Source organism: Eriocheir sinensis, unplaced genomic scaffold, assembly GCF_024679095.1.
Source record: "Eriocheir sinensis breed Jianghai 21 unplaced genomic scaffold, ASM2467909v1 Scaffold574, whole genome shotgun sequence".
Lineage (NCBI taxonomy): Eukaryota > Metazoa > Arthropoda > Malacostraca > Decapoda > Varunidae > Eriocheir > Eriocheir sinensis.
In genome coordinates this window covers 153,820-177,500 of record NW_026111914.1, presented here as the reverse complement: position 1 = coordinate 177,500, position 23,681 = coordinate 153,820, and the positions used below count along the sequence as shown (strand labels likewise).

General features: G+C 42.6%; 1 protein-coding gene across 3 annotated transcripts; it reads left to right on the top strand.

Annotated features, from left to right (window-relative positions):
• The first annotated feature begins 6,020 nt into the window (after nt 1-6,020).
• Nucleotides 6,021-23,183, top strand: LOC126993161 (HAUS augmin-like complex subunit 6). 3 transcript variants are annotated; one of them, XM_050852022.1, is made up of 18 exons: nt 6,021-6,102; nt 7,005-7,145; nt 7,501-7,677; nt 8,212-8,335; nt 9,530-9,695; nt 9,857-10,002; nt 11,363-11,571; nt 13,294-13,417; nt 14,256-14,426; nt 14,738-14,839; nt 15,611-15,759; nt 16,099-16,246; nt 16,863-17,068; nt 18,291-18,411; nt 19,746-20,659; nt 20,947-21,148; nt 21,925-22,041; nt 23,082-23,183. In XM_050852022.1, exons 2-15 carry the CDS (start codon nt 7,020-7,022, stop codon nt 20,030-20,032), a joined length of 2,256 nt encoding a protein of 751 aa, XP_050707979.1. In that variant the 5' UTR covers nt 6,021-6,102; nt 7,005-7,019; the 3' UTR covers nt 20,033-20,659; nt 20,947-21,148; nt 21,925-22,041; nt 23,082-23,183. The 3 variants fall into 3 exon arrangements, with proteins under 3 accessions (XP_050707979.1, XP_050707980.1, XP_050707978.1); XM_050852023.1 differs by having other exon boundaries at nt 6,040-6,161; nt 14,741-14,839; XM_050852021.1 differs by having other exon boundaries at nt 6,040-6,161.
• Nucleotides 23,184-23,681: the final 498 nt, after the last annotated feature.

The window sequence follows — 23,681 nt, the reverse complement described above, 5'->3', positions numbered from 1 at the left end:
ATAATAATACACGATTTACCTAGTTTTGGAAGCCGTTAGGTAGACTGAAAATATACAAGTTATAGACACATTAAAAAACAAATAAGAAATAATAGAAAGTGAGAAAGAGACAGAGAATAGAAGAAGAGAAATAGGACAGAATAAAGAGAACAGAGGAAAAAAAACGCGGGATATTTACTAGCCTACTCCATAACAAGCTCAAGATTTCCAAAGAGACGAGAGTGTAAGAAGTCGAGTTTGAGGGAGTGAAAATCTACGGGAAAGAGGAGCCCCATTTCAGACAGCATGATGGGAGTGTGTCTGTCTATTAACAAGTGACTGAAGGTAAGACATGAAAGCAACTATACAGTAAACCCTATTGTCTAATGTGAAGGCAAATGTATATAGATGAGAAGATAACAACAACGTCCTAGAGTAATCGCAGAAAGTGAGAGATCGACATACAAAAGAAGAAGAGAAATAGAGTAGAATAGAAGAAAGAGAATAGAGAAATAACGCGGTAAAGATAACAGTCAATTCAGTACGAAATAAAGACTTACAAGAAAGGCGAGAGCCAGAGTGCGCACGTTGCCGAGTTTGACCCGGTAAAACTCTAGGGGACAACAGAGTACAGTATCAGTTAGGAATGGTGTTAATGATTGTAGGTTAATATACAAAGCTAATATCATGTTTTTTTGACTCGCATGGTAAAGATATGGGAGATCCTTATAAAATCGGTATTCTCAGATGCTTCCATTTCTCACATCAATTACTAAAAGGCCGAAAAGAAGATCAATGGGGTTTTAATGAGTGTTTTTGTAGGTTAATGGTACAAAAGAAAGGTCAAACTCCCTCCAGTGTCATTAAACTACACATTTGGAGACTATCTGAGGGACTAGGTTGGCAACACTATTTCCGCCAGACTAAAGGTAAAGTTGGGGCATAGAGTGTAGTTGCGCGTGAAAGTGGTGTTTATCTCCATTTCATTGGCCCTTGAGCCTGTGGTGGAAATGCCGAGAGTTCTTACGAAAGCCATGTCTGAAATGTGTGCTGGGGCGCCGTAGTGTTTATGAGAATATGACCCCTAGAATACAGAACGATCGAGGACTTAGAGAAAAGATAAAAGTGTGTGAGAGCGGAAAAATATATAAAGTTTGACGGCGAAAATCTATGGCGAGTGAAAATACCAAATTAACAGAGAGAAAGAGAGAGAGAGAGAGAGAGAGAGAGAGAGAGAGAGAGAGAGAGAGAGAGAGAGAGAGAGAGAGAGAGAGAAGAGAGAGAGAGAGAGAAGATAGCATTCACTACTAACTACAAAAAAAGACAAAAAGAGAATAGGAAAGAGCGTATTAGCAAAAAAATGAAAAAAGAGTAAATATGTTAGTGAGATTGTAGATATCATATAACCACCATTATGTAAAGAATAAAAGGAGACATTTATAACTAAGGAAAGCTATAGATCAAAGTTATTATGGGTTATATATCCCCAAACATTTCGGCGTCCAAGCAGGTAGCAGCCGGGATCATGTTTCTTAATGGTCCCTCCAAGTGAGAAAAATGAGAAAAAATCACTCCTCACACAAACCATTTCATAATATATATTGAAGCATTTGTGATCAGATTATGTATCTTCTATTTTGGGGGGTTTATATCATGGCACAAATTTGGCCCGTCGCTGCTACACGGTAAGGCCACAAATTTGGCCCATCGCTGCTACCGGGTTAAACAAGGCCTTTCGTTGGAGTTTAAGGCATTTCCAAGGGTAGTTTTCTGACCCTGGTGGTAGTCTGACTCTTCTTCTGTACTATGAACCTGAAATAAAAACTCATTAGAACCCGACAGATCCTCTTTTTGGCCTTTGGAAATAGTTGACGTAAAAGGTGGCAGCGTCTGAGGATACTGCCCAAAATTGTCTCGAGCGATGAAGATATGGGCGGGGAAGATTACGAAACGGATGTCATATTTTACAGAAGAAACGACAGCGGAGGAGAACTGTCTGGACGGATGCCAAGGAAAGGGACGACGGATGCCAATATTGTTTTGTGACCAGTAATAAAGAAATATGGAGAGAGAGAGAGAGAGAGAGAGAGAGAGAGAGAGAGAGAGAGAGAGAGAGAGAGAGAGAGAGAGAGAGAGAGAGAGAGAGAGAGAGAGAGAGAGGTTTTATAAGTCAGATATAGATATTTGTGAGATGAGGAATTTGGGGGATTTTTTTCTTTTCGGCTGTACCTTTGAAGACTATCTGAGTGAATAGGTTGGCAGCACTATTTCCGCCAGACTAAAGGTAAAGTTAGAGTGTAGTTGCGCGTGAAAGTGGTGTTCATCTCCGTTGCATTGGCCCTTGAGCCTGTGGTGGGTAAGAACACATTACCCCGGAACGCAGGACCAGTGACATCCAGCACCGGGAATCAACGACTATCGGGGCCGGGGATCAGTAACTACCGAGGCCGACAATCAACGACTATCGGGGCCGGGGATCAGTAACTACCGAGGCCGACAATCAACGACTATCGGGGCCGGGGATCAGTAACTACCGAGGCCGACAATCAACGACTATCGGGGCAGGGGATCAGTGACTACCGAGGCCGACAATCAACGACTATCGGGGCCGGGGATGAATGACTACATCCAGGAAGAACTGGCGGACTTGGGGGTAAGAGGTGCGGGTCAGCCCCGCACCGCACCTTGCCACACACTCTCAACACTTCTCGCTCCCTCTCATATGTCAGCTATTTACTACCTTTAAATAAATTTAATTAAATAATTGAATAATCCAATATGGTCATATAGCGTTAAGATTGTTTCGTTTTTAAGATAATAACAAAGATTTTGTATAAATACCACGACACTTGACAGAGTTGTATTCCAGCGTTGTCATTCAACACATCCAGAGCCAAGCCTGCCCAGGTCACTTCTCTGGTGGGCCCGTGGGTGGCCCCGCTCCCGCCTCTGCCTCTCCTCTCCCTCCCTCTCCCTGCCTCTCCACGTCGTTGGCTGCACAGTCGCGAGAAAGAACTCATTTACAATGTAAACAAGTACTTTTTAGACGAAAAACAACAGAGGATTTATCATACCACTCACAAGAGTAACTGCAAGAACAGCGAGAGCCACTAATGTTAGTGAAAGAACTATTGAAAGAGTCTGCGCCAAACTGGATCATGAGTGCATGACGAACAGATCACCAAGACAGCCTGTATTCTCGTCCCCGAAGAAGAGAGAGAGAGAGAGAGAGAGAGAGAGAGAGAGAGAGAGAGAGAGAGAGAGAGAGAGAGAGAGAGAGAGAGAGAGAGAGAGAGAGAGAAGGAGGAGGAGGAGGAGGAGGAGGAAGGAATGAAGGGAGCCTAATGGTGGTCCACTTAACACCTTGACGCTAATCCCACAATTGGAGACAAGAGATGTGGCACCGTGGTACGGAAGGAGAGACCCTCGCAGAAACCCCCCAATCCGCCAGATTCTCCTGGATTCACTATAGCAGGGACGGGGACCTGCGACTAGCGGGGCCGACAATCAACGACTAGCAGGGCCGGGGATTAGCGACTACCGAGGCGGACAGTCAACGACTATACCTATATCGGGGGCGGGGATCAGCGACTATCGGGACGGCAATCAGCGACTAGCGGGTCCGAGCACCATCGACTAGAGGGGCCGGGGATCAGCGACTAGGCCGACAATCAGTGCCTAGAGGGGCCGGGGATCAGCGACTAGGCCGACAATCAGTGCCTAGAGGGACCGGGGATCAGCGACTAGGCCGAAAATCAGTGCCTAGAGGGGCCGGGGATCAGCGACTAGGCCGACAATCAGTGACTAGAGGGGCCGGGGATCAGCGACTAGGCCGACAATCAGTGCCTAGAGGGGCCGGGGATCAGCGACTAGGCCGACAATCAGTGACTAGAGGGACCGGGGATCAGCGACTAGGCCGACAATCAGTGCCTAGAGGAGCCGGGGATCAGCGACTAGGCCGACAATCAGTGCATAGAGGGGCCGGGGATCAGCGACTAGGCCGACAATCAGTGCCTAGAGGAGCCGGGGATCAGCGACTAGGCCGACAATCAGTGCCTAGAGGGGCCGGGGATCAGCGACTAGGCCGACAATCAGTGCCTAGAGGGGCAGGGGATCAGCGACTAGGCCGACAATCAGTGTCTAGAGGGGCCGGGGATCAGCGACCAGGCCGACAATCAGCGTCTAGAGGGGCCGGGGATCAGCGACTAGGCCGACAATCAGTGTCTAGAGGGGCCGGGGATCAGCGACTAGGCCGACAATCAGTGCCTAGAGGGACCGGGGATCAGCGACTAGGCCGACAATCAGTGCCTAGAGGGGCCGGGGATCAGCGACTAGGCCGACAAACAGTGTCTAGAGGGCCGGGGATCAGCGACTAGGCCGACAATCAGTGCCTAGAGGCGCCGGGGATCAGCGACTAGGCCGACAATCAGTGCCTAGAGGGGCCGGGGATCAGCGACTAGGCCGACAATCAGTGACTAGAGGGGCCGGGGATCAGCGACTAGGCCGACAATCAGTGACTAGAGGGGCCGGGGATCAGCGACTAGGCCGACAATCAGTGACTAGAGGGGCCGGGGATCAGCGACTAGGCCGACAATCAGTGTCTAGAGGGACCGGGGATCAGCGACTAGGCCGACAATCAGTGTCTAGAGGGACCGGGGATCAGCGACTAGGCCGACAATCAGTGTCTAGAGGGACCGGGGATCAGCGACTAGGCCGACAATCAGTGACTAGAGGGACTGGGGATCAGCGACTAGGCCGACAACCAGTGTCTAGAGGGGCCTGGGATCAGCGACTAGGCCGACAATCAGTGACTAGAGGGGCCGGGGATCAGCGACTAGGCCGACAATCAGTGTCTTGAGGGACCGGGGATCAGCGACTAGGCCGACAATCAGTGACTAGAGGGGCCGGGGATCAGCGACTAGGCCGACAATCAGTGTCTAGAGGGACCGGGGATCAGCGACTAGGCCGACAATCAGTGACTAGAGGGGCCGGGGATCAGCGACTAGGCCGACAATCATTGACTAGAGGGGCCGGGGATCAGCGACTAGGCCGACAATCAGTGACTAGAGGGGCCGGGGATCAGCGACTAGGCCGACAATCAGTGACTAGAGGGACCGGGGATCAGCGACTAGGCCGACAATCAGTGACTAGAGGGGCCGGGGATCAGCGCGGTAGGGTATGTTAATTTTACATAGATTTACATAGATTTCCAGACCCCACACAGCCTCAACTTTTCGCGGAGCGGCGGATATCGTTTCTATCCGAGAATCCTGGGGCTTGCCGGGGCTTACCAACCCGTCCTCAGGGCTTGGCACGTCAAATGAAGGAAATAGATATTCAGGAAGAGGGAAAGGATGCAGCCAGACAGACAGACAGACTTGCCCCTTCCGGTTGCCAGCACTGGGCGGAAATGCTTGCTGCTGCGGCTCGATGCCCTTCTGGGTCGACCGATACGATTAAATATATAAAGAAAAATGCCTTCTTTTATGGTTCGAGAAACGATAACGTCCATACGATATCCCTATACCTTACGATCAAGTACCGGGGTATGTGTATATACTTCGCAAGGTAGGAATTAAGCGATATATGGTAGCTAGGGTATCAGGGATTGTTATGATGCCCTCTCGGAAAACACAGGAACGAGTGTAAAGATAAAACAATGTGAAAATAGCCATCTAAAATTGAGTTATATCTGTACCGAGATGTTTGTGCCGCAGGTTCTGAAACTTAGCAAACTTTTCTGTTGATATATTTGTTTTTACCATGGAGAAAGAACACTATATCATTCCTCCAAGGCTTTTACCCCTTGGACTGCCACATAATCATAACTTTCTATTATTACGATTATCATTTTTTATTTCTATCATTATTTTCTATTCCAATAATATTCAAATGAGGTATTAAAAAAGCTAATGCCTAAGTCTAATATTCTATCGTCTATATATAGCCCTTGCTCTAAAATAATAATAATAATAAATAAATAAATAAACATGTACGATATCATAGGCCCCGGCATCTGGCAACACTGGGTGAGTCAACTTTTGGCGGGTAACAACCACAACAACATTGCCGCTGCTGCTCCTTCCTCAGCCCATGAGTGTGCCTTCCCCTGCTGCCTGACGGGTGAGAATGCCGTGTTTTAAAGCTTAACGAACCCAAACCAAGCTGGGGAAGGCGTCCAGGTGGGTGAAATCGCTGCGGTGGCTGAGAAGTAGTGTAAAAGGACACCAACACATCCTCCTTCAGCTCATGTCCGAGCCTCTTAAGTGGTCTAATAATTTAAATTGGATAATATTCACGATGGGGTACCCTCCTCTGGCGAAGTTAATACTTACATGGATTCTTTTTTAGTCCCTGAATGCGGTGCAGTAACAAGTGTGAAGAATCCATTTTAAATTAACCAAGTCTCACCTGGATTGCGGGGTCGGGAAGCCCACCAGTTCATTTCTAGGGGACCTGCAGAGGGCCTCTCTCGGGTGGCATGATATTCGGGGGATTCAAGGGGCCAGGACAGGATTAGGATAAGGGTTAGGATGAGGAAAGATATTGGGTTATGGTGAAGGGCCAGAATTAGGGAGATAATTTTGAAGACAATTTTTATCTTTAATGAAACAGTTAACTCAAATTAGATCATTCTAAAACCAAAAATGTAAACCTTTATCAAACTGTCAGAAAGTAGAATAAAAAGTCACAAAATATTTGAAATTTCTAATGGTATAGCAAAATGTCAATCTAAAACAATCACTTAAAACAGTAAAATGTTACAGAATACCTCACCAGGGAACGATTAGTCACAACTAAAAGCCTGCATGATGTCGTACGCAAAATATTCCATTTTAACTTAGAATAGATCACTTCTTGACTGACCAATTGCACTTTCAAGTTATAGCAGGTTATTTATGGCCTCTGTTAGGGAAATGATTAGTTTCCTAAGTAACATTATTGCACTGCCATTGCAATGTCAATAGCTCACCTACATTAGTATCAGTATCATTATTAATTCTCATATTTTTTTCTTATTTCAGGTGAGATCCTGTAAGATGTCTAAGCCACCGGGCCCTTCTGGGAGTCCTCAGGAGCTGGACCAGGTACTCTTCAGCTCACTGCTGATTCTCGGTCTTGACATCGCTGCTCTCGAACACAAATTCAAAGCTCCAGTCATTCTGGTATGTGCAGGATTTACTATTTAGTTGTTATTCAATGTACCTTTTTCTCTTTCTTCATTTAACATCCTTATTTCCCTTAGGGGGTTGGACAGGTCGATGAAGACAGTTATTCTCTCATATTTGATTTCATTGTTGCCGAGTTCATGAGATGCTTGAAAATGTGTTTGTAATTCCCTTCTTATTAGCAAGTTATTTGAAGTGTGTATTTACTATGCATGCTATTTTTCTTGAACTTAATCTAGTTGTTGTTTTATTACATTAGAAAAATGGGAGTAAATTTGTTACCCTCATAAGGTTTTCTCCTGGTATATATTTATTTGTGTATGTATTTACTTTATTAATTTAATTTTTGCAGAAGTCGTTTTCCCGCATAGACAAAAGGCTCGGAGATGAAATCCTACATTTCCTATTCGTCTGCCTGGACCGTGAGAAGGCAGCCAAAATCTTCCGTGACTGCTGGCCGTTGCTGGACAAGAAGCATGAAGCACAGTTCCATAAAGCTACATTTGAGTGGTACAAGAGCCTACAGCAGGTAATAATGATGGGGTTTGTTATTGCAGGATGAAACTTGTTAGAGTTGAGAGTTGATAAAAGCATAATTCAGCAACCTTCTGCCAACTCATTAGGTATATATTGTTTTTGTACCCCTTTTTTTATTCATCTCCTTACTCTCTGTCACTGTCTTTTATCTTTCGTATCCATGTCTGCTCACTGAGGGGACTGTTTGGGTCCTAACCTAACCTAGCCCAACCTAATGCCTGACGAAATATGAACCTAACCCAACACTTTGCTATGGAGTTATTCCTGAAAAACAAGGGAACACAGCCTCTGAAACCCAATCATTTTTTTTATATTTTCCTTTGATTCCCTTTCATGGCTCTCAACAGTGATAATCAAAAGAGTATGTAGTAATAACCCTGTCTTTCAATGTGTTTTACCTGAGATACAACAATTCCTGCAAAAATGATGATATTACTACAATAAACACAGTTACCAATGTGTTATTACTCGATTTTACTACAATAAACACAGTTACCAATGTGTTATTACTCGCCTTCCCCTCCAGAGCTACAGACAACCGGTGCCGACAGTCATGGCCAAGACCTTCATGTCTCCAGGTGGCCCCAAGTTTACCTCCACTCTCATGACCCTGACACGAATGGCACTCCATGCTTCCATCGCTAAAAGAGGTACTGGAACCAACGGGTGTTCTATTAGTGGAAGTTCTGTTTGAGAGGATTAGATTGTTTTAACCCGTCCGCTGTGATTGGCATGGATTTTGCCTTCACTGGTAGCCTGGTAACATATACTCCCAGGTCTTTCTCTGCCTCTGTGGTGGATAGTGGAGTGTTTCCCATGTGGTATTGGTATGCAGGACTTTACATTTTTCTTCATTGAATTGTAGCAGCCACTTTTTGTTCCATTCCTGTAGCTTGGTGATGCCTTCTGGTAGGAAATCTGCAGTCAAGGGATTAAGTCCTTACTTCATTATATGTGTGGTTTGATCAGTACCTTCACTCTGTCACGTCTTCTATTGATAAGCTCAGAAACATCCCTTCTTTGTCTATACATCTTCCTTACTTTGACCAACGTTTTTGGAGGAGTATGATGTAAATCTTTTTGGTTTTGTGTTGCCCTTGACTTGGCCCATTGACTGAAAAAAGCAGCTCCAGTTTGTCAGTTATTTCCCAGCCAGTCACTCTTCTTTATCAAACTATTATCCTCTTTCCTGTATACATGTTCTAACCATCCACTGTTTGATTTTGTTAGCCTTCATTATTAGTAAAAAGTAAATATTGTCAGCTGTTTTGTCTTTTTTCTTATCTTTTCCTTTTTTTATTTTATTTTTCTTCCAATTTTTTTTGTTTTTGTTTATTTATTGATTTATTTTTGCTGCTTCTGTTACGTAAAAAATGTCAATGTTTCTTTCTCACAATGTTTTAGCCCCAAGTTGCAAAGTATAAGTTAATTTAATTTTGTTTTAATGTCTATTTATTTATTATAATTTTATTTCTTTATATTTTATTTTTTACTTATTTATTTTTTTGCTGCTCCCATTACTAAAAATGCATGAGTTTTTTTTCTTTTCTTACTCTTGTTTACTCCAAAAGTTACAAAATATAAGTTAATTTTATTTTGTTTTATTTTCTATTTATTTATTTATTTATTTATTTATTTATTTTTGCTGCTTCCGTTACTGTATATATAAAATGTTAGTGTTTTTTCTTACTCTTGTTTTCAGTCCCAAAGTTACAAGTTAAGTCAGTTATTTATTTATTTATTCACTAATTTACTTTTTTATTCCTTTGTTTATTTTTGTGCTGCTTCCATTACTATAAAAAAATGTTATAGCGTTTTTTTTCTTAGCCTACTCTTGTTTTCAGCCCCAAGTTGTACGCTCCTTAACATGCCGAGTCACAGCCGTAGTCCACAGCAGAACTTGCAGACCTTCCGGACAATCCAGGCCTTCAAGGTTAAGCACAGCCAGAACTACATTACTAAGCAGGAGGTCCGTCAGAGCACGCTACTCAACATGAAGAACAAGGCAAGGTAAGCTGTTGGCTGTTGTATCTTTTTCTCTCTTCTTGGCTCTATGTATGTGTATATGTATCTTTCTTTCTCTCCTTACCTGGCTGTGTGTATGTATCATTTGATTCTCTCGCTGTCTCTCTGTGTGTGTGTGTATATGTGTCTGTATCTCTGTCTTCCAGGGAGCTCAGTGGCCAGTACCGCAGGCTGTGCAAGGAAGGGGAGAAGGCAGCAGTGGAGATGAGTGCAGCGCTGAGCAACGACGAGAGGCTCACCCAGAACCAGAGGGATGTGTATGCCTCGGCTTCCCTAGCAACGGTGCAGAAAGGTTTGTGTGTGGCTGATGTAAAATATGGATTACTTATAAGTTTAATGTACGCTGATCCAAAAGTTTAAGGTTTTACCAAGGGAAAGAGGGATGTGTATGCCTCGGCCTTCCAGTTGCAGAAAGTTTTGTGAGTGTGTGTGTGGGGGGGGCTAATGTAAAATATGGATTACTTGTAAGTGATTGTAGACTGATCCGCAAGCTCATAACCCGTGGGCTTTGGTTATGGGAAAGCCGGGAAGTGCCTGAGAAACGACAAAATTACTCTGCATATTGAGACTAAGAGAAGAGCATGGACGTACAGCAGAGTACTCCTCTCATTACCATAAAGCCGTTAAAAATATTTACTCTTACTCAAACTCCATTCTTTTTGGGTGGTGTTTGTTACAAAATAAGCTGTCTCGTGACACGTGGCATCTAGCCAAGAGTCATTTGTTGTGTACTATAGAGAATTTGACAAGTGATTACTGTATGGATAGCTAATTCAGTCTGCCATGACCTTACAGCACCACCTATGACAAAAAAAAACCACTGCAAGATCACTCACCCACCACAATGACCTAGGGCATTCATGGTAGGTTGCTCTATGCCACCACCGCCTACAATTAGATCGAATTGGGCGTTTTATGGTGAGCCCTTTTTAGGGTCCATCGTACCACAGCCACAACTCGTGAAAGCCCTAAAAAGGGTCTGCCAACGTTCTCGGGTTAAGGGTACTATTAAGGGTGACGTTTGTATGCAGTTACTTATATATTTGCCTCTGCCTCCCTAACATCACAGGAAGGTTTGTGTGTGTGGCTTATGTAAAATATGAATTACTTATAAGCGATTGTGAACTGATCTGCAAGCTCTTAAGAGTACTACAAAGGGTGATGTTTATACACAGCATCGTAAAAGACTATTTCTCTCAATGTGTTTTTTCCTGACATCATTAATCATGATTCTGGACTGACAGAGTGATGCTGTTACCCTTTTTAGTGGCTAGTTTTTATATGTCTGTTTAGGGTAACACGTGTAATGTTTGTTAATTCATGTGTGTGGAGTTCCTAGGTGTAAGAACCCATCTCATGACCTAAGGAGTCCTAATCAAACCTCCAGCACCTGTAAGTCTGAATACATGGACTGGGGTAGTTTGCAAGTGGAGTTAAAATGATAAATTAATTTGCTCTACTTTTCATTTTCTTCTTACGTTATAGTCTTTTATTTTTCCATATTCATCATCGAGGGAGCTGTTTGGGTCTACTTCAGTTAGTTTTCTACTCCGATGCCCTCCCATGGATCTCAGTAATAATAAAGACTTTTGCATAGTAAATTTATGTAATGTAGACTTGCCATACAATGTTTAGAGTGGAACCTTTTTCAGCTGTTTTGACTGACATCACCCAAATGAACAATGAAATGAAGAAGCTCTGGAGTCCAGTGGACCGCTTCCAGCAAGTTGAAGGCTCAGCGTGGGAAGTGCTGCGTCCACTGCTCGACGGCTCCGCTTTCCTCTCCCACATCGATGGCTCAGTGTACTCGCCACAAGTCCCAGAAATGGTGTACAAGACTCACGCCAGCACAGTAAACAAGGTAGGATTACTGTAATGTTTTTTTATATATTCGACTCAGTTTTATATTCAACTCGCATATCACTTTACTTCTGTAGTTTTAGCAGCTGTAATTTTAGCAGCATGTCATGTATATTATGGCTATTTTGACTCACGCCAGTACAGTTAACCCCTTCAACACGAGGACACTCATACTGCGTCCTTCTGTGCCCCGTACCATATCCGAGGAAAACGCATTCTGCGTCCTGCCTCGCTTTAGCCAATATACGAGTTATTTTATCTATATTTATGATTGCATCTCAAAATTATCATTTAATTTGTTTCTTTATGTGCACCATTTAATTCTGCATGTTTTCATATATGATACATGATGATTATGATGAGTTTATGGCTGAAAACTTGTTATATTCAATAGCGACATTTGAAATTTGGCACGTGCGGTGATCCCGGATACGGCGCGGGGCGCTGTTTTGGCCCAGCCGTAGTGAGTTTCTTTATTGGCACGATTTAATTCTGCATGTTATCATATATAATACATGATGATTATGTTGAGTTTATGGCTGAAAACTTGTTAAAGTCAATGAAATTTGGCGCGCGCGGCAATCTCTGATACGGCGCAGGGCACTGTTTTGGCCCGGCCGTAATGAAGGGGTTATTAAGGTAGGATTACTTTAATGTTTTTTATATGTTTGTCTCGGTTTTATATTCAACTCGCATATCATTTTACTTCTGTAGTCTTAGCAACATCATGTATATTGTGGCTAATTTGACTCCTGGCAGCACAGTAAACAAGGTAGAATTAATGTTTTTTTTTTTCATATTCAACTCTGTTTCATATTTACCTCGTATCACTTCCGTAGATTTAGTGCTGTGTTATGCATACCTTCTCTAGTTCTGATGATACCAATACTTTACCTAGGTAATGTGTACGTGGATGAAAGAGATGGTACATAAGATAATGTCAGTGTTCGTGTGACCAGTGCTATAAAATGTAGCTGTGGTTTGGAATCCTTTTCAAAAGAAGCTCGTAGAAATGAGCAGGAAGATGCAAAGGACAGCTACAAAACTGGCTCCCAGCTTGTCATTTATGTAAGGCTGAGAGACTATAGTCTAACCATTTCAAATAATCCGTTTGGGCGTTCGATTCCACGGGTCTTTTCTCCCTCTGCTCTGTCACACAGTCTCAACACCTGTCCCTTCCTTTCATATGTGACTTATAGCTAACATATGAGAGGAAGGGACAGGTGTTGGGACTGTGTGGCAGAGCAGAGGGGAGGAAAGGTCCCGCGGAATCGAACACCCAGACTATTTTAAATGGTTTGACTATAAATGGCTTCCAGCATATGCCTTTTGTGTTAGGCAGAAAGACTAGATAAACTTAATCTGCCAACACTGGAAGCAAGAAAGAATAGAGGGGTCGTGATTGTTAGTTAGCTACAAAGAATAATTGATATATCACTTGCCACTTGTGGGAAGCTGATATCAAGAGAACACAGTAAGAAAACTGTAAAAAGAATCAAGTTTTCCAAATCAGGTGGTGATTAGAAAACTTTACCAAATGAAGCTGTGTTAAACTATCAGGAATAATATGATAAAATAAGAAACGGGAGATATTGTCTTGGCTCGGTTCTGTAAATATACAAATAGGTAAGTACACGTAGATTTTTGTAATTATCCATTTACTTGAAGCAATGTAAGGAAATTTGGGTAAGAAAAGGCTATTAGTACATGATGTCTTTTTCAGCTAAAGCTTGAAGGCTTGTACCGTGATGGGAAGCTGGACCTGCTGAGTCTGGTGCAGTACTCCAACCTGGCCTTAACGGTGCTGCTGGACTCCCTCCGCAGCACCCACAGCCTCACCCAGACAGGTAGGGCTCCTGTAGCTGAAAGAATGATCTTTGGAAGAATTATTAGCATGCACCGTTAACTTTTTGTGAACATATATGCAGTCTAAATTTAACCCATTCGCTGCGATTGGCACAGGTTTGCCTTTCACTGTTAGCCTGGTAACATATAGTCCCAGATGTTTCTCTTTCTCTATGGTGGATAGTGGAGTGTTTCCTATGTGGTATTGGTATGCTGGATATCCCCTCCCAAGGTGCAGGACTTTACAATTTTCTTCATTGCATTGTAGCAGCCACTTTTTGTTTCATTCCTGTAGCTTGGTGATGTCTTCTTGTAAGAAATATGCAATCAAGGGATTAACAGTGCTCAGTGGCATGAGCTGAACTATTTCAAAGGGGGAGTATCAAGATGCCTCTCCATCTGAAATTGATCTCTCTTTTGGTTGCCCTGTTCTATTTGCTTTTATAAGAGCATGCTGAGCTGTTTACTGTAAAAAAAATACCCCTGTAGCTGTGGTACCATGACCACATATCCCAATTTATCAATCAGTCATCCCACATTACTGGGGCTTACAAAGGAATGATTGAGACTTGCACTCCTCTTTAATGTGAGGACTAATGGCTGCTTTTCATATTTCACCTTCCTTAAAAGATACTTGCTTTAAGAAGAAAGGATGTGAGACAACTAAATTATGGTGATACGCTTATTTTATGTCCCCTAATTATTTTATGGTAATGTAACTGTAATCTTCACCTGTCTAAAATGCACAGAGAATGGACCTGCTATTAGAAACTACCACTTGTATTAAACTTGTGTGATTGGCTTTTGTGAGATAATAATTTCACATTGCCCTCATTTCAGTGTCTTCAGAAAAACTGCAAGCCCAGTCAGGGCAAGTGACGAGTGTTGGTGAAACTGTGAACCAGCTCAGCGACAAACTGATGTCCCTGCTGCCAACGCTCAGCCACTCCGCCTCGGCCAGCTACCCCAGAAGCATGGCTGACTTCCCTTCTTCAGAGAGACTTGCATTGGGTAGGCATGCTGGTCTGTTTAGAGTGATTATTCTTAAGAATGTATTCAGTGCACAACTTTTTTGGACAGCAAGTACACTCCCAATATCCATATAACTTATGTTTTAAGTAGGGGAGACTGTGTGGATAACGGAGGGTTTATTGTATTACTCTTCAGAAGAGTACATACCTCCATCATCTTTCTCTCTCTTGGGATCACACTCTTTTTCTCTCTGCTGTAGCGACTGAAATTTTGTTGTTGCTCCTCAGAACTCAATTTTTCCCTTGCTATTGATTGTTCCTCTGATCTATATTTTCTTTCTTTTGTAACAGCAGAAAAGTCACATCTGTGCCCGCCAACACCGCCATTCACTCTGTCCAGCCAGCCGGTGCACTCCTTAAGGACAGCCCACGTCCCACTGCAGCTTACTCCAGGTGAGGTGCTGGAAAGGCGCACTTGTGTATATTTGGTCAGATGACGAGGCATTTCCCTATGTGGTCATTTCCAGTAAACAATGTCAGTTAGGTGTTCAGGGACTGCTCAGTATTATAGTGTCTGCACTCCTCCCTCTACCTGCTTTGTCTCATGATAACAGTAATAATAGACACAGGTATATTGAGGCGAGTCAGGAATATGCTCACCTTGATTCACTTGTCTTTCCCTTCTCCTCCTTTACCCAACTTGCCAGAAGGGTCCAAACGATGTCTATTGTGTTACCTATGTATGTGTTTTTTGCTTTAATTCTCCATTCTTCCATCCAGAAACTTTCCATGGCAGAGGAGTCTAGCTTTCCCTGTTCTTACATTCCCTCCTCACAACATTCATGCCCCCCGGTCCCCTCTCCTTGTATTCCTCAGTCCCGTCACTTCATATTATTTGTGGTCTCTGCCTCACCCGACCCTCCTATTGAACTCGTCAATTTGCATTCTCATAAGAACTGCAAACCACATCAATGAGTTATGCTTTACCCACTTCACCACTCCACACTCTTCCACAAGTTTTGCTTTTGTAGGTGGAGTGTGAAGCCATTTTTGTATAGCTTCTTACTTATTTCTGCTTATCACTGTCAAATTTGGTGTTTTATTTTACCAGATTTGGAGACTCAAAGCTGCTTACTGATCTGTCGTGTGTGTGTCAATTTTAGTTCTCTTATAAGTGTGTGAAGGCAGTTTCATTGAGCTTTTAACTTCTCATTTCTCCATAAGGTGTCCAACAGTCCTCTCAAAGCCTGGCAGAGGATGGTTTCAGTGTGACGCCCCGGAGGCTCCTGTGTGGCATGGGCATGATTCGGGCCAGCAAGAAGTCCCCCAAACCAGACGTCACGTGTTCTTCTGTCACTTGCAAGGACGACTTTGTAAGTAGTAATAATATCTTCATGTCAAGAATAACAGTGCTCACAAACCTTTTTCTATTCAAGGCCACAAGCTTTGGTGATGACAGGCCTTTTCTTATTGTCATGATTGTTGGTGATGACTAACTGTTACCCATGTTAGCATTCACTCCTTTGTCAGTCCTGGCTTTTGACTCCCAAGGGATCATCCTCCAAAAGTTCTCATAACTAACTCATTTCAAATTCTTTCTAGCTGATCAGAGTAATATGACATAACTGCAAAAAGCGGTAAGTTAAGATTGATTTCTATGCTATTCAGTAATATCAGCAGGTGTGATATTTTGTTGATTATCTGAATTCCAGACAAACACTGGTGAAGGCGCCAAAGAAAGCATACCCGAGGGCGGCCTGAGCATAGAAATGTTGACAGTTGACGTGCGGGGGAAGTACCTGAGGAAGAAAGAGGAAGCCTTGCGTGTGGAGGATCACAGACCGCATCAAACACACAGAGGTAATGTAATCTCTTTCTTTCTATGTCTACCACGTCTTCTCTTGTGAGTCCCACTTGATTCATGCCTCTTCACATAGGTCATCTCCCTGACTTTTTTAGGGGAGATCCTTATCACCCTTGTACTTGAGTGATCCTGTTTCCCCCTCTCTAAGTTTTTAAACCAATTCAGTCTTCTTTTCCATATTTTTTTTTTTATATATTTCAGTTACATATCATCATTGCACCTTTCACATACCTTTTTTCTATTGTCCCTTCTTGTTTCACCTGCAGCCCATCTCAATAATCTCACTCATTTACTTTCAGGTTCTCTCCTTTGTTCATAGTTGTAGACAGAGCTTCTGCCCCACATAACGTTGCTTGCCTTAATACAGTCTTGTTTTTATACTCTTGATCTTCAGTTCTAATGTGCCCAGCCAGTCTGTATCCTGTATGTGTGTTCTTTCCACTCCTATATCTGCACTACTGAACCTAAAAACACACAAACCTATTTCCTGGTCAGTTTCTTCAGCCTCTCCTAAACTAATTTTTGCCTTCCGTCCATTTTGATGCCGTGTTCACCTTCTGCCATGACCACCCCTTGAAATTTGCTCTGGTTTGATAAGATTTCTTCTCTCAGGTTTGGGACGTTCACTACCAAAGGATGTTACTAATAAAAGACGAGGAAAACCAGCCAAGGCACTCCTCAGCAAAGTACCCATTAAGTCATCAAGCAAACCAGCACAGCCGAGGGTGAAGGAAGTGAATGGTGCAGAGGAGAAAAAAGACAACTTGAAGTACAATGTTGGTCCAGAGGAATGTGTGGAGGATCTCTTGATTGATGAGGTAAATGGTACAGTGGTTTATCTTTCTCTTCGATAATGAAAGCCACATGACAACCATTACGATTATGAGTTCTTTAGATAACATTTGAATATTTTTTGTAATGGGTAGGATATTTCAAATTGTGCAATAAAGGATATATTAATTTTCAGTTTCTCTCTGATAACTGATGGTCAGAAATAGCAACAGCCATCGTATGAATATAACTTTAGATGCCTCTTGAATATGCTGCTATGGGTGGGATGTTTGAAATTTGATAAGTGATGAGGTAAATGCTATATTGGCTGAAGTTTTTTGTTTCCTGAAAGCCAGTACATATAATGGTAAAGTCGGGGGCATGCACTATAGCTGCACGTGGCCTCAGTTCTCATTGCTGTCGCGTTCGCCCTTGAGCCTGTGGAGGGAGGGGGCCCATCATCCCAGGACACAGGGCTGGTGTGACATCTGGGTTACCACAGTTTACCTTCCCCAGGTTTCCCCAGGTACCCATTTATCGACCCGCCCGAAAGGGAGGATGAACAGCTGAGTGAGCTGCACGCCAACTGCCCGGGCCTGGATTCAAACCCGGGCCCGCAGAGTAGTAGCCAGGCACACTGACCACTAGACCACAGAGCTCTTGAGATAGCATGCTAAATTTTTGGTTTATAGAGATATTTGATACATATGGATGTCTTAGTAGCATGTTGATTTTCTTTACTTTTCTTGAACCTAACCATTAATCAGATGAATTAACCAAATGAATGTCCTTTACAAAGCATTTGGATACTTTAGTTATGGAAATACATAATCATCATCATCGTCATCATGTATTTATAGGCACAGTGTCCATTAGAATATACACTATTGTCAAGGTTACATTAGAAGCTTATTAGATCTCACACCTTAACCCCTCCGCTGCAATTGGCACAGATTTGGTCTTCACTGGCAGCTTGGTAACATATACTCGCAGGTCTTTCTCTGCCTCTGTGGTGGATAGTGGAGTGTTTCCCACGCAGTATTGGTGTGCTGGATTTCCCCTCCCAAGGTGCAGGACTTTACATTTTTCTTCATTGAATTGTAGAAGCTGCTTTTTGCTCCACTCCTGTAGCTTGATAATGCCTTCTTGTAGGGAGTCTGCAGCCAAGGGGTTAAAAGTTTGGAATGGCAATTTTTTGGTTGTGTTCTACTTGAGGGCCTGACTGACTTGATGTCAATTTTTACTTATGATGGTTTATTTTTTCCTCAGCTGGCTAATGATATTGCACAAGAGATAAACGAGTGTGAGAACGATAGTGGCACCACGGAGTCACACAACACACAAACACTGAATGAAACACCCTGGAAAACTACTTTATTATTAGATTCAGGTATGTTTTGTACATCTGTTATTTATTTATTTATTTTGATATGCTAGTTTTGTAAGGACCTGACCATTTTAGTCATATCAGCTTCTACAGTGATTTTACATGTGTGATGTTTTAAGTACAATATTTCTATTGTTGCGCTTTGCTACTAGGTACCGAGATGTATTATTTTTAACCCGTCTGCTGTGATTGGAACGAATTTGGCCCTCACTGGTAGCCTGGTAACATATACTCCCAGGTCTTTCTCTGCCTCTGTGGTGGATAGTGGAGTGTTTCCCATGTGGTATTTGATATGCTGGATTTCCCCTCCCAAGGTGCATGACCATTTTTCTTCAATGAATTGTCACAGCCACTTTTTGATCCATTCCTGTAGCTTGGTAATATCTTCTTGTAGGAAATTCGTAGGCGAGTTAAGATGTTTCGTTTCCATTGTAACTTTTTGTCCTGAAAAGTGACTTATAAACAAAATAAAACTTGATTTCCATAGAAGAAGAAGGTTGAAATATCCCAGTTCCTATCAGGCAGTGTACTGACAAGAACTTGGATTCCAGAAGTTTATAAATTTCACGCGACTTTGAACTGTCCTTGTAATTACTGACAGTACTTTGGACAGAGGAAGAAAACATGAAACTCCCTCTTCTTCCACTTTTTTCTTTTAGCGAGGAATGGGAGAAAGGGAAACTTTTTTGCACCTCAATGCAGAAGATGAATTAAGGAACTGAATTATTACCTATAATGGGTTTGTGGTTAATGGAGGTAACATAGATTTCTGGATAGAGAAGTCGGATGAAAAATTACGCGCTCTCAGGATCTTTTAACTTGTAGACTGACTGGCCTTTCGCAATCATATATTCTTGTGTGTCCTTGTGCATTAATAACTAAAAATAAAGGCAAAGGCAATCCAGGCAGCTCGGAGCCTAGTAGTGTTAGGTGGGCAGAGCGATGTTTATGCTGACTGATTGTGTTGCTGCTTAACCCCTCGACTGTGGATTTCCTACAAGAAATCACCAAGCTACAGAAATGGAACAAAAGTAGCTGCTTCAATTCAGTGAAGAAAAATGTAAAGTCCTGCACCTTGGGAGGGTGAAATCCAGCATACCAATACCACATGGGAAATGCTCCACTAACCACCACAGAGGCAGAGAAAGACCTAGGAGTATATGTTACCAGGCTACCAGTGAAGGAAAACTCTGTGCCAATCGCAGAGGACAGGTTATTAATAATGAGTTTACTTTCTATAATACGCTTCCTTTATCCGAGCAGACCTTCCATCATGCTTAGTACTGGTAAAAAAATGATAAGTGCATGTCACCAATAGGATTTTTTGTATTTTCCAGGATGTGCAGAAATGTCCAAAGATTCCGACACACTGCTGGAGGCAATATCAGACATGAATATTGTCAAGAAGTCTGAACGATCATATGGAAGCCAAGACAGCACTCCTCACAAAGATTTTCATATGCAAAATGGAAAGTACGCCATTCAGTCACAGAACAGGAGTGTAAAAACTTCCACACTGCTTGAGGAGATGCTGACTAGGCTGAACACCCCAGTGCTAGGGAAGACCCGGCCACCAAGTCGGTGTGTTCCGTGGGACAGCGGGCGAGGCTTCACTTGTCGATAACCAAAATTCTCCGTTGATGTCACAGGAGCGAAACGGATCCCTTGGTGAACGTGACGGGAGGTGGAAAGATTCGATCCCGGTCTCCAAAGGAAGCTCCATTTTGTCACTCAGACGCCACCAACCACAAACACTCGGTCACCTCTGGGGCTCCGAATACCTGACAAGTTTGATGGGGTTGATACGTCTCCGGGAAGTAACCTTTTCTCCTCAAGGTTACCTGCTGAGAGTTTTTATAAGGAGAACAACACCATCACTGAACTCAGAAATCACTCGAAGGCAAGGTTAGATTTCTTGCTTGAACTGCAGCAGTCTTCTGAGAAAGGTGATTCAGTGTCCCAAAAGGAAAATGCAAAAGGCACCAAATCAAAACCAAACTTCCTTTCCTATGTTGAAAAACTGAAAAGCTCTCAGCCATCACTTGCCCCAGAAAGTGACAACATCAAAACAGAGGAAATCAAGTGTCATAAAACCTCTGTCACCACAAGCAATGAAAGCACCACCACAGACCTGAGTGTTGGTGACTGGCTTAGCAAAGATGTAAGCAAGGAATATTACAGCAACTTTGCCAGGATGCAGAATTTACTCTGTCTGGATGAAGATGCCACACTCATTGACACCAACACACAGGTAAGAACATTCTGTATGGCAGATGGTCAGATGATATAGCTGTGAATAGATACAACCACCAAATGGGAAAGCAACTAACATGTAAGCAGGGCTGGATCTAAACCTGGGTGCTACATGGGCTGTAATCTTTTGGCCCTTCCTTACTGGACAAAATAGGTCTTGGAAATTTCATATTCTTATCAAAGGCCTCTAGAATGTGCTAAGCCCCAGGTATCCCGTGACTGTTAATCCAGTTATGAATGTAACTTTAAAAATTCAAAATGTTTTTTCATTTCTAAACTGTACAGGAGTTCCAAGACAGCCCTGAGCGTGATGAGGTGTTCGTCAGTGCCAAGTATATGAGCCACAAGTTTGAGGCTCAGACACAGTCCGTGTCGTCCCTCCTGCCTGAGACTTCAGTGTTTGACACCCTCACAGATTCCATTTTGGGTGGAGAACTGGACGTATCACTTCTTGCCAACAAAAATGTTGGTGAACAAATACGAAGAGGTGAGTTGGCCCAACTCAACCACAAGTCACCACACAAAGAAAGCCACCAACAAAATTCCTGCATCTCACCCTGCCCTGCTGTCATTTGCTGAAACTTAACTCACTCATCCATTCACCTCATCTCTATCCTGCATTTACCCCCCTCACTCTCCACCTCACTCATAGAGGCCTTACTGTTTTCTTGTCAATATGCCAATAGTTATCCTCCATATGACCAAACCATCTCAAGTAATTCTTGTAATTTCCAGCACATTCTCATCCCGGTGACACCACCTACATAGATCATCATCAAGATATTGTGAAATTGTCATAATGGCCATGAAAATATCTTTACCCTTCTTACATTTATGACGCGCTTTTGCGTCATCAAGGGTATTAAGGTCCTGGCACGATGACGCTAAACGCCATAAAAAAGCGGAGGAGAAACTACATTTAGTTGAAGCTAATTGGTCTGCTAACTGTTTCCAACATTAGCAAAAACGTTAATTAGCTAATGAAAAAGTTAGCTTTGCTAGTTAGGTGTCAACAGATTAGCGGAACCGTGACCACCACTATGTATAACAGATTTGAGGAAGGACGCTACCCATATTCGTTGGTGAGAGTGTTGCCGGTTTTACTTTTGTTCTTTCTCAAGATGTGAACTGGTAAATATATATAATTTTACACTCTAAAGAACTGATAGATGCATCCATAAATTAACTGCTACATCAAAATTTTTGTCCCTGTGAGTGATGGTGCTGATATTATATCTACAGTCTCTCTTCCATTATTTTCAGAAAGTGTTTCTTCTCGCCGACAATCAATTTCCAACATGAGAAGGCTGAGCCTGGAGTCCAACAAGCAGTTGTTTGAGTCACCAATGTTTGAACCTGATGACTTTGTTTGCATTCATGGTAAGTGATTATCATGAAACTATTTAATAGAACTATTTGCAAAGAAATTAAATTCATTCATCTTTGACGCCTGCTCCTAGGAGCTCCCACCAGGGGATGGCCACGGCAGAAGAGTTTCCATCTTTCTCTATTCAGACACTCCCTCCTTGCCTGCTCAAAGTTTCTCAAAGATCTTTCACCCCTCTCTCTGACATACTCCTGCACCGTATCTCTCCATTTCACTGGAGGTCGTCCTCTAACATTCTCTCCCTCTATCTCACTCACATACACCCTCCTGGTCATCTTACTCTCCTCCATTTGCTCCATGTGGCCAAACCACTTTAAAGTCTGTCGCTTCACTTCTTCCACCACTCCACACTTCTTCCCTTCACCCATGTGACACATTCCAAAATGCTCATACACTTTCATTACTCATTCCATCCATTCTACTCACACCACAAGTACTCCTCAAATAACTCATTTCCACTGCCTGCACTCTAGATCTCCGACTTTCATTCTAGGCCCATGTTTCACTTCCATATGTGAGGATTGTTATGTACAGTCAACATATCTTGGGGCATGGAAGGGAACACCTGCCTTGCATTGTCTTGTGTCCTGCAGTAGAGGGGTTGGCATCACTACGGGCATATAGCCATAAAAAATGCCCCTCTTCCTAATAAAATGAGCATTAAAAAACTATATTATCATCCAAGACCGTTTCTTACCAAGACAGGGTGGGAATTTATAAAGGCTGTTTGGTTATTCTGAAGAGTATCTCAGCAAAGGTTGCTAAAGGCCGATCAGTCTTTAATCTTAACTTCCTGGATCGTAGGAGCCGTGTCCCTCTTAGTCACTCCTTGGAACACGGTGAAATACAGACATTTGTTCGAAGCCCCTGTGTCTCGGATATAATGATAGTACTAATACTACTAATAAATTTTGATTTCATCCATCACAAAAGGTCTTATTTGTAATATATGAAGGGACAAGTATTGGAGTAACAATGTCATCATTAACGCCTTTGTTTTTCTACAATTTTCCACGTTTATAATTTCTTGCAGATGAAAGTGATTCCTGTCTTCTGTCAACTTCTTCAGAAATGTGATGGCAGCACTCGGGAAAAGGATCTCCGTGTTCTGAGGGATGATTCTCCTGTCAGTGCTCCACGCCATGCCAGGGCAAAGTAGTATCTGTGATATTATATGAACTTACTCAAACACCATCACTTGTACAGTCAGGTCCATTGAAATATTGTTTCTATTTATATAAAAGACCAGATATGAAATTTTGTATACATGTGAGACTTGGAGCTAAAACTTTTTCACAAATTTCTTATATATTTCGTTTGGTACATTTATGAGTATAACCAGCATGTGTTTAGAGTTAAATATTTTTTGTTTTTTGTTCGAGACATTATGAATTAAATAAAAAGTTACTACCAACTATTTGGTGTTGCCATTATGTGGTGAATCTTTAAAAAATGGATATCTGTTATGTATTTATCTTTCTCTTAATAATAACCTTCAGTCCCACAGTAAACTCTGGTTAGTCAAGGGAGCAGCATTGGCTACCATACAGGTTAGATTTGCTGTTAAATGAAGTTACTGTACTGCAGCATCAAGACACAAAACTGATGGCAACTGAATTAAAGTTCCCACAAG

Excerpts from the sequence above, each read along its gene's own strand:
- LOC126993161 (XM_050852022.1), top strand. The coding sequence starts at position 7,020 with ATGTCTAAGCCACCGGGCCCTTCTGGGAGTCCTCAGGAGCTGGACCAG. Across the intron at positions 10,003-11,362 it reads CCTAGCAACGGTGCAGAAAG|CTGTTTTGACTGACATCACC; the intron begins GTTTGTGTGTGG and ends AACCTTTTTCAG. Across the intron at positions 13,418-14,255 it reads CCACAGCCTCACCCAGACAG|TGTCTTCAGAAAAACTGCAA; the intron begins GTAGGGCTCCTG and ends CCCTCATTTCAG.